At 43.5% G+C, this 10,367-nt stretch overlaps 1 protein-coding gene and 2 non-coding genes across 3 annotated transcripts; all 3 read left to right on the top strand.

The window, feature by feature from the left end:
• Window positions 1-1,242: 1,242 nt before the first annotated feature.
• RPS3 (ribosomal protein S3) lies at window positions 1,243-6,823 on the top strand. Its single transcript, XM_007520233.3, has 7 exons — window positions 1,243-1,325; window positions 2,734-2,864; window positions 3,055-3,148; window positions 4,536-4,630; window positions 5,458-5,645; window positions 6,064-6,260; window positions 6,757-6,823. The coding sequence occupies exons 1-6, from the start codon at window positions 1,296-1,298 to the stop codon at window positions 6,255-6,257; spliced, it is 732 nt and encodes a 243-aa protein (XP_007520295.1). The 5' UTR covers window positions 1,243-1,295; the 3' UTR covers window positions 6,258-6,260; window positions 6,757-6,823.
• LOC132534148 (small nucleolar RNA SNORD15) lies at window positions 2,212-2,359 on the top strand. Its single transcript, XR_009545823.1, has one exon. It is a non-coding gene; the product is annotated as a small nucleolar RNA SNORD15 (small nucleolar RNA).
• LOC132534147 (small nucleolar RNA SNORD15) lies at window positions 5,835-5,979 on the top strand. The gene has a single exon (XR_009545822.1). It is a non-coding gene; the product is annotated as a small nucleolar RNA SNORD15 (small nucleolar RNA).
• Window positions 6,824-10,367: the final 3,544 nt, after the last annotated feature.

Genomic DNA, 10,367 nt, shown 5'->3' with positions numbered 1-10,367 from the left:
ATCTTTTTTTTTAACCTCCTTTTCTGTGTTAAATATGCTGTAGAATAATAACCTAGATGCTCTAGACTGTATATCAGGATCTGATTTATAAGAACAAAGTCAGAGCTAAACACTAGTGATGGCATAGCATTATTAAAATCATTGCTTTTTTAAAAAATTTCATTTCATTTACCACATTGTGAACTTGTGACTCAGATTCTTTCCATTTTCGCAAAGAATTAAAAACAAAAAAGTAATCTTATAAAAAAAAAAAAACAGCAGTGGGGACAGTTAGATAGCATAATGATTATGTAAAGAGACTCACATGCCTAAGACTCCCCACACCACCATAAACCAGAGCTGAGCAGTGCTCTGGTAAAAATTAATTAAGAAATTTGTCTATTGGGCAAGAAGGAGAAAGAACCAGAGTAACATCTTGGCATCTGTAATGCCAAGGATCAAATTCATGACCTCACACTTAAGGGTTCAACACCTCCTGGGCTGGATGTTTATATTGGGTGTGTGTGTCACTGCAGCTCTGTTGCTTAAGTCCCCCCCTTTTCCCCCCCCCAACTCCTCAAGATAGAATTAGACCGAAAAGACAACATAGCACAGAATCTTCCTTCAGTGCTGTGGGACTTAAACTCAAATCTGGGTCTGAACTTTCATTCAGAGTATCTTATCTTATCTTATCTTATCTTATCTTATCTTATCTTATCTTATCCTATCATCTTTACCAGAGCTCTATTTTGTTCTGGATTATAATGGTACAGGGGCTTGAACCTGGGAGTTTTAGACATGAATCTTTATTTTATTTTATTTTATTTATTTATTTATTTATTTATTTATTTTTGAATCTTTATTTTATTTTATAATTTTTTTTTTATTAGCATGAGGGTAAATGGAATCAGAGCATTATTCTGACACATGTAGTGCCAGGGATCTAACTCAGGACCTCATGCTTAAAGAATACACTGCTTTATATACACTACTGCCACCTGCCCAGTACATTTTTTTTTCTTTTTAACTAATGAGGCTAGGGCTCTGACTTCTCACAGGCAGTTTGGAAATTCGGTCTTCTTCCTTCTTCCCTTCCTCCCTTTCTTTCTCTCTCTTTTTGAAATTTAGAACTATGTGCATCTAAGGTTTTCTCCAGGCCTTCGTTTCCCTTAGCGCCTCAATCAAGTAAAAACTACATTTCCCATGAGCGCTAAAAAGTGTCGACGTCGCGCAGTTCTTTACCGTAGTTCCGCGCCTTTATACTCACTTCCGCCGCCGACAGACTTCCTTTCTTTCGTGGGCTGCATGGGCGCAAGATGGCGGTACAGATTTCCAAGAAGAGGAAGGTGAGTCGGTGGGGTTCAGATCCTGGTGTCTGCGTGGCCACGGGGGCTTGGGGCTTCTTGAGTTGCTCTGCTCAGATTTCCAGCTCTGTACCTTGTCTCGGGGAGTGGCGGGAACACACCCACAGCTTGCGGATGGCGGTGGATTGAGTGTGAGGCCCGAGTCCGGCTTCATACACACAGCGGTTCTGGGCTAAAGAGTAGACTGGAGATTTAGTTCCTCTTGGCTTAGAGGAGACGCTTATGAGGGTTTCCTGGTCAACAAAATTAATGTCATATTGAGGACCTTCTCTCTGATCTTATAATGGTGGCTTGGGGAGCAGGGTGGTTTCTGTTTATTATATTTATGACAGGGTGTTTTCGCCCCCCCACCTCAGTTGGAAAGTCTACTGGCAACTTTTTGTTCCATCGGAACCGAGGAAAAAGTAGAATTGGGGCCTAGGAAGTGCATTCCCTTGAGTTTTAACTTTTTCTATGGGCAGGATCTATAAAGGCCATTTACAGTTTGCCGCTTTGTGTGTACACACACCCAAGTTAAAATTAAACACACAGACGGGTCCGCACAATTTGCTGCTTGGCCATGCGGGCGACCCGGGTTCTGCGGCGTCCTTAGCGCATTGGGGGAGCTTTTGTGATACGGTGTCTATCGGAAAAGGTGGTATCAAAAGGTTAAGCCCGCACATTTTTGTGTTGGGCTTTGTCAGCTTTGTTAGTGGGTAAGGCCTGTGTTAACTCAAGCTAAGGTGACAGATTCTTCTGATACGGAAAACTACTTAAAATTCAGTTGCTGGTTATCCGTTCTTTTCCAATAGTTTAAAGCTTAGCACCTCCACTGTGCTCAGTGAAAGAGTTATTTATAGTAATTTAGAGCAGTTTGTAAATGGTAACCCTTCGATGAAGAGAAGATGACGAGTCTGACTGGAGGTGTTCTTTGTCCAGGTGACTCCTACTCTGTGCTGCGTTCTGTGGCATAGTTTTAAGGGCTCTGGGTCAAGCTATCTTCCAAAAGACGACATAGAGGCATTTGTCTGAGAAGGGTTGCTACATTCCTTTTTGGAAAAACGGATAATGAATTGATAGTGGGTAGTTTGTTGGAGAGGTTAATTTTCTTTATTTGATAGGACGGAGAAATTGAGGGGAGGGATGGGCAGTGGTGCACACTTTTATGTGCGCAAAGACGTAAAAAGAGTGTGAGAAAGATAGCGCCTGCAGGCTTGCTTCATAGTGGTTAAGTGTTTGCTCCCCCCAAGGTGGGTTGCAGGGGCTAGACCATGAGTCCTTGGAGTTGGTGATGTGTATGTTTATCTGGTGCATCACTCACTGCCTGGCCCCAGAGGGGTTAAATTTTGGTCAGAGTTGTATTGGCTGAAAGGCTGGGCTGGAGCAAGTAATTCTGTTCTAATTTGATCAGTTTGTTGCTGATGGCATCTTCAAAGCTGAACTGAATGAGTTTCTAACTCGGGAGCTGGCTGAAGATGGATACTCTGGAGTTGAGGTCCGTGTTACACCAACCAGAACAGAAATCATCATCTTAGCCACCAGGTAAAAACTTATAGTTCAGGAGATGGGACGGTGGATAAAACCCTGGACTGTCAGTACTGTGTTCAATCCTTGGCAGTACATGACCTAGAAAGATAATCTGATTTCTTTTAAGTCTAGGAGGAAAAACAATCAGATTATCTTTTTAGGGTTAGTGTATTTGATGGTACTGAATTGTGATTTTTCTCTCTAGGACACAGAATGTTCTTGGTGAGAAAGGCAGGCGGATCCGGGAATTGACTGCTGTGGTTCAGAAGAGGTTTGGCTTCCCTGAGGGTAGTGTAGAGGTGAGTGGTCGTAACTTGTTTGTGCAGGCATGTTGCTGTGGTCTAGAAGTGGCATTTTGGGGTATCCTTAGTATCACCCTAAAGACTGCTTACTTGCTTAGGGGGATAGTAATGAAAGTTGGATTAACTACCTCTTCAGTCTCCTTGGTCAGTCTGTAAGAAGCCTATATGGCCTGCAAGGGGATTAAGCCTGGAACTTTGGAGCCTCAGGCAAGTGTCTCTTTGCATAACTATTTGTGCTGTCTACTCCCCACCCCTCAAAGCCAGTTTCTTTAACAGCTTATAAAAACCAATGTAATATAGTCAAATTACTAATCATGAGAAAGTACTGCATGGTGGTGGTGAATGGTTCAGATTCTCTTCTTCTAGCGTTTGCCCCTCTTCCGTAGCCAGTCAACAGCATCAGGTTGAGCCTGATGTAAAGTTTCGAGACCTCCTTTGAATCTGGAGAGGTGGCAGTCGTTGACTATGTGGGTCATAGTCTGTCTGGAGCCGCAGGGGCAGTTCGGGTCGTCTCTGGCTCCCCAGTGATGGAACATAGCGGCGCACCAGCCATGGCCTGTTCAATAGCGATTGAGGAGGGCCCAATCATAACGTGCTAGGTCAAAGCCGGGTTGACGCTTGCAGGGGTCTGTGATGAGGTGTTTGTTCTTGACCTCAGCTGACTGCCAACTCTGTTTCCAAGAGACTGGAACAGAGAAGTTCAGTGTAGGCGTAGGGGACCAGACGTCAAGCGTTGGACAGGGTGGGCGAAGATATCCGCGTATATTGGCAGGTCCGGTCGAGCGTAAATGTGGGAAATGAACTTAGATGATGCCGCATCCCGACGAATATCTGGCGGGGCGATGTTGCCAAGAACTGGCAGCCATGGAACCGGGGTGGAACGGATGGTTCCAGAAATTATCCTCATGGAGGAATATAATTTGGAATCGACCAAGTGGACATGGGGGCTACAGAACCATACTGGGGCACAGTATTCTGCAGTGGAATAGCATAATGCCAGGGATGATGATCGTAGTGTGGAAGCGCTCACGCCCCATGAGGAGCTGGCCAGTGTTGCAATGATGTTATTCCTCGCGCCCACCTTTGCTGCAGTTTTTATGAGATGTTTGTGAAATGACAGTGCGATCGAGAGTAACGCCAAGATAGACTGGCTGGGCTTCATGCTGCCGGATTCTCATATCGCCAAGCTGCACATTAAGCTCAAGCGAGGCCGAGGCATGGTGTAGATGGAAAACAGATGATACTGTTTTTGCAGATTCTCTTGAATGTGTGCTTCTCGTACTTTGGGATTATTATAAGAGGTACATTTCTATGGTGGTTGTGCTAGTTCATAGTCTAAAACATTAAAGAGTTAAAAAATTTGCCTTGTTTTCCTTTTTTAAAGCTTTATGCTGAAAAGGTGGCCACAAGAGGTCTGTGTGCCATTGCCCAGGCAGAGTCTCTGCGTTACAAACTCCTTGGTGGTCTTGCTGTGCGGAGGTAAGTAACAATGGCTTTATCTCACCCCTCCTTTTTATTTTAATCAGTACTATAATAGAAAACTTTCTGGAATCACTCTGAAGGCTCTACTTGTGATAAACTGCTATGAATTACTAGAAACCTTAACCGGCCATATGCTGGCATGAATATACCAGCTGGCCTGAGCTGGCTTCTCCAACTCTTGGCTTAGATACCAGTAGCTTCAAACAACAGGAATTACTGTATGATTTGGTGGCCACTGAGCTGTGAATGTGGTTTTATAGGTCCAAAGGCAGGCATGGCCACTCATTGGTTGATGTCTCAAGCCATTTTTAAAGCCAGAGCTCTGGCTCATGGCCTGCAAGGGTATTAAGTCTGGAACTTTGGAGCCTAGGGCAAGAGAGTCTCTTTGCATAACTATTGTGCTATCTACCCCTGCTTCTCAAAGCCAGTCTTTTTTTTTTACAGCTTATAAAAACCAATATAATATAGTCAAATTACTAATCATGAGAAAGTACTCTTGGTAAAAGGAATACTGCTGTAGTATGTGCAATATAAAAATAATTCTTACCATTTATTATTGGTTAGATACCATACTAAGCACTTTATGATCATGATTATTAATTTTTTTAATTATTTTGTTGGGTAGACAGCCAGAAATTGAGAGGGAAGGGTGGGATAAAAGCCAGTCTTTTAAGGTTAGAAGAGACTTGTTTCTTGAACCAGGGTCTGCTTATATTTTCACTTAATGAAAAAAGGGCCATTGGAACCATGAGTAAGTGTTTGGTTTTTAACTTGTGGTATGGCTGGCCAATACAGTGTAAATAGTTCTCTGACTTTCTTCCAAGGGCATGCTATGGTGTGCTACGGTTCATCATGGAGAGTGGAGCCAAAGGCTGTGAGGTTGTGGTGTCTGGCAAACTCCGAGGACAGAGGGCTAAGTCTATGAAGTTTGTGGACGGTTTGATGATTCACAGTGGGGACCCTGTCAACTATTATGTTGACACTGCTGTGCGCCATGTGCTTCTCAGACAAGGTGAGCATTTGGGAAAGCTTGAGGCAAAGGGCATGGGTAGATAAAAGCTGCTTTCTGTCTGTACCTTTGGGTGATTAATCTTGGGAGTGCTGGTACATTTTTGTACTCAGTGAGTGTACTAATTCACTGTGTTACAAAGATTGGCTTAGGTCAGAGTTGATTTGGCTATGTCACAGTAACCTGTCTGCCCTTCAGTGATGACACGATGACGAGTCAGAATGGTCACATCCTGCTCTTGGTCCTTGCCAGTGCCATGTTCTGTGGTGCTATGCATGGGTTCCATTTGCAAAAGTGTCCTGTGCATTGATTGATTAGAGGCATTTGTCTGAGAAGGGACCACACACACAGGTGCTTCTGCCTTGTACTGTGTGCAGTGGATGTGTGAAGCAAGTTGGGTCCCAACTATGGCATCTTACAGGTGTGCTGGGCATCAAAGTGAAGATCATGTTGCCTTGGGACCCAAGTGGTAAGATTGGTCCTAAGAAGCCCCTGCCTGACCACGTGAGCATTGTGGAACCCAAAGATGAGATACTGCCCACCACTCCAATCTCCGAGCAAAAGGGTGGAAAGCCAGAGCCGCCTGCCATGCCCCAGCCAGTACCCACAGCATAATCGGTATGTCTGTAGAACCATTGGGACAGAATTAGAACTTCATTCTTTGTCTCCCAGTTAACGTTTAACTATTTCATACTGTGGTTATCATTTTAAGATTTTACTTATTAATGAGAAAGAACTAGACATCACTTTGGTGCATGTGCCGCTGGGGATTGAACTCATGTTAAGAGCCTAATGCTTTATCCAGTGTGCCACCTTCCAGACCACAATAACCTAGGATTCTTGAGGGTGTATTCTTTGGTCTCTTTAAATACGCACACTTCAATGTGTTTGAAAGAGTTTTTCCTTTTCTCTCTATTTACTCAAAATTTCAAGGCACTCTTGCTGTAACTAGCTCTGCTATCAGACTTTAAAACAATAACACCAATCCCCAGAAGATGTGGCTATTTTTGTTGGTCAGTGTTTTGTGTAAATCTTAGTATAAATCATAGTGGGAAGAATTCAGTATCTAAAGAAATTAGTGCTAAAGTTCTTACTGGTTTTTATTTGGTTTCAGGGTCTGCCCTGGAGTCTGGATGTTGCCCTAAAGGAGGACCTTTAATAAAATTGCTTTCAAAGCATGACTTGAGTAGACTGGTATGTCCACTATTCTGAGGATCCTGTCTGTGGGAGTGTTACTTTTAGACTTAAACTACCTCAACTTTCTGTCTAGAAAGTTACTTTCCTTAGAATTGGCCAGAATAAGGAGACAGTGAGCCAAATGTGCCCATCTGTCAGTAAATATAGTGACAGCTCTGCTTAATCCACCTCTAGTTAAGGATTATAATTAAAATTTGTGCCACTGATGAGCCTGGATCCTAAAGTTGCTTGTCTTCTATTAGCCATTGTTTATCATAAGTCAGAGAGGAGATGGGCCACAGCACTGGCACTTGTGCTGAAGACCTCAGGACCGCATGCTTGTTGAGTCTAGCTCTACCACTGTAATGTCCAGGGCTGAAATAAAAACATTTAGATTGTCTTCAGCTTTATCTGTCATGAACTGTTATCTACAGATGTCCCTAAGAAGTTGGGTGATCCCTGACTGAGTAGATACAGCATAATGTCATTCCATGTGGACTCAGTTTGCAAAATGTATCGGTAATAGTAGAAGTTCATATATAGGTAATACAATCCTACCATGTAAAGAAGACTTAACTTCATTGTGGTAGATGTTAGATGCCTTCTTGTAATGAGGACTGGATGGGAAAGTGACTTGCTGGGTTATCTCAATCAATAGTAAACCATGAGCTAGATAACAGAAAATACTGAACCCACTCACCTGAGCTCTCACTTCTGGGATTTTAGTTGGAAAATGACATAAATTTTGATGGTAGGTGAAAAACAAGGCACAACCAGTCACAGCTCACACATGCTCTCCATCCCCTCCTTGATCCATACACATAATCCAATGTGAGTCTTATTTAGTAGAGCTGTTAAATTGCCACTAGGTGGTGCTGTAACAATGACAGCAGCTTTAGGGAGGAAAGTATGCCACAAAATGTACAATTTGAATTAACATTGTCTTAGATAAAGGAGTGTGTATTTCAGTAAACATATAAGACAGATTTGATGAACATTCAATAGCTTCTGCTCAACCAGAAATAGACTAGCCTGGGAGGGTGTTATCACTACCTCTGAATTCCCATTGAGTGATTTCCCCCCCACACCAAGGCATAAAGCCTTAGGTGTTTTTGGCTGTCTGGCCCTACTTCTGGGGATAAAGATTTCTTGATTTCCTCAAAGCAAAGTCTTGGTGTTATACTAGCTATTGCATGATGGCCCTGGAAATAGGACTTCATGTTATAGGGACAAGTGCCAAGGACTTTGCACCAAAGGGTTACTGTTATCTCTAAAGAGTTGGGTTCTCGTCATTGGGATTTCTGGCAGTTGGTGATTAAGGCCATCTCATCCATATGGCACTGAAAGGACAGCTACTGCAGTGTGTGTGGCAAGCAAAGATGGGATCCAATGTGCAGTTTCTCCCCTCCTAGCTGGAAAACTAGGCAAAGGCTGTGTGGCTTAAGAGGATACATTTGTCACCAAGGGTAGTCACTGGGGCTCCATCCTGGTATGAAAACTGGTGACCATGTCCCCCTTTTTAAATTAGTTATTTGATAGAACAAATAATGTAAGCAAGACATCTGCAGTACTAGATTGATTGAGTATTCATGGAGCAGAGCTTCCCCCCTGTAGATGAGCAGGGAATCAGACTTGGGTCCTTATATATACATGGTCTTTTATTTACTTTTACTGTAATGAGATAGCTCTAGGTGGTGGATTTAACATGGGAAATCAAGAGCTTTAGGCCACAAGTCTTAGATAGCCAACTACTATGCTGCCTCCCCAAGCACAGGAGGGTGCTTTTCTATGTAGAGTGTTCAGACAATGAGCCAGTTGGTTACTGCAGTCAGACCTGGGTTTGAGTCCTACCAGGACCAATTGAGGTTTACCCTGTTTTTTTTTTTTTTGGGGGGGGGCGGCACAGAACACTGTTTGGCTCTGGCTCATGGTTGTGCTAGGGGATTGAACCTGTGGCTTTGGAGAGCTTTATTTTTTAAGCATGCTATTAAGGAGATTTATGAAACAATGGTCAGGTTCAATCCCTAGCCCCACCATAAATAAACTTTAAAAAAAAACAGCATTTACATTTAGCAAAGCCAATTCAAGCACAAACATTTCAGTTTCTAAGGGATACAGTGAGGAAAACATTACAAAACTATCCAACTCCCAGAGCTGAGGTGGCTGAAGGTCTCAGCAGTTAATGCCATTTTTTAAAAAGATTTTATGAGAACCCAGAGCGTTACTCTGACATGTAATGACCAGAAAAATTCTAGAGGGAAGGGATAGTAGACACTTGCAACACTGCTTCACTTGCAAAGCTTTCCCCCTGCAGGTGGGGACCAGAGTCCTTTCTGTGACATGCACTTAACCAGTTGTTTTTTACTTTATTTTTTAATATTTTATTTATTAGAAAGCTAGGAGGAGAGATAGAACCTTACATCACTCTGGTACATGTGCTGTCAGGGACTGAACTCAGGACCTCATGCTTGAGAGTCTGATGCTTTATCCACTGCGCCACCTCCCAGACCACTAGTTTTTACTTTAATTGCATGTTTCCCTTCACTCAATTTGCATCCCACTGACTTCAGTATGTTTCCATGCAAGCACATTAAGCCATTAGGTATCTCCCCCAATTCTTGATACTACTGGCTAGATCATGAAACCCGTATCTTTACAGGGTTGCCATGTACTTGCCAGCTGAGAACAAAAAATTGGTGTACTATTAGGAGCTGCTGGACCTAAATTTAGGGGTGGGGTGACTTAATTTTGACCATCAGGAATCTTTAATTTGGTGCACTCACTGCTTGGGAGACCTTGAGCAAGGTACTTGCGCATAGGAGTAAAACTTGCTTCGGTGGGCCTCCTATGGTTGTGTGAGGATCCTAGAAGTTTGACACAAAAAGCAGGCATATTCCTGGAAGAAAAAAAGATTAAGGGACACCAATGGGGAGAGAGGGAAAGAGCACCAGCACTTAGAGAAAGCAGTATGTGTACAAATGGTTACAAAGGAGCAGTGGGGAAAGCTCACTCTGCATGTGCCCCAACCTTATGGACTCAGGCTTATGCTGTGGTGGGGAGCAATGCGGTGCCTTCTGTGCTTTGTCCTAGATACCACAGGAGGAATAAGGCTGGACAGGCTGTGAAAGGCTGCTCCTCATTCCCCCCTTTGTTATCATCTATGTCCAGATGGCCACAAACTAAGCTGGGATAATTAGAGGGTAGGAGCTCAGCTGGGACTAGGGCCTTTGTGCTAGACTGATGAGCCAAACCCAGCTGGAGAGACAAGACCCTGGGGCTTTCGAAGATAGCCCTGTGCCTGGGGGGTGTGAGAAGCAGATGACTCTTCAAAAGGCAGTCAGTACAAACTGAGAACTACACCAGATGGGGCTGAGCCAGCTCTTCCGAAGCCTCAGAAACCTCAAGTCACTGGGCCTCTGCCTTACAAAATGATTTCTGAGTTCACCCCTCCACATCTAGTTTCATGTTGCTGTCCTAGACCCCTAGGCCAAACCAGGTACTTCTGATGTCCTGGCTGGCTGAGCTCTTCAAGAGGCCTGTGGTTCAGGC

The sequence above is a fragment of the Erinaceus europaeus genome, chromosome 17 (genome assembly GCF_950295315.1).
Source record: "Erinaceus europaeus chromosome 17, mEriEur2.1, whole genome shotgun sequence".
Taxonomy (NCBI): domain Eukaryota; kingdom Metazoa; phylum Chordata; class Mammalia; order Eulipotyphla; family Erinaceidae; genus Erinaceus; species Erinaceus europaeus.
Note: the sequence above shows the minus strand (reverse complement) of the source record. Positions and strands in the feature narration are given on the sequence as shown.

Excerpts from the sequence above, each read along its gene's own strand:
- RPS3 (XM_007520233.3), top strand. The coding sequence starts at position 1,296 with ATGGCGGTACAGATTTCCAAGAAGAGGAAG. Across the intron at positions 1,326-2,733 it reads AGATTTCCAAGAAGAGGAAG|TTTGTTGCTGATGGCATCTT; the intron begins GTGAGTCGGTGG and ends TAATTTGATCAG. Across the intron at positions 2,865-3,054 it reads ATCATCATCTTAGCCACCAG|GACACAGAATGTTCTTGGTG; the intron begins GTAAAAACTTAT and ends TTTTCTCTCTAG.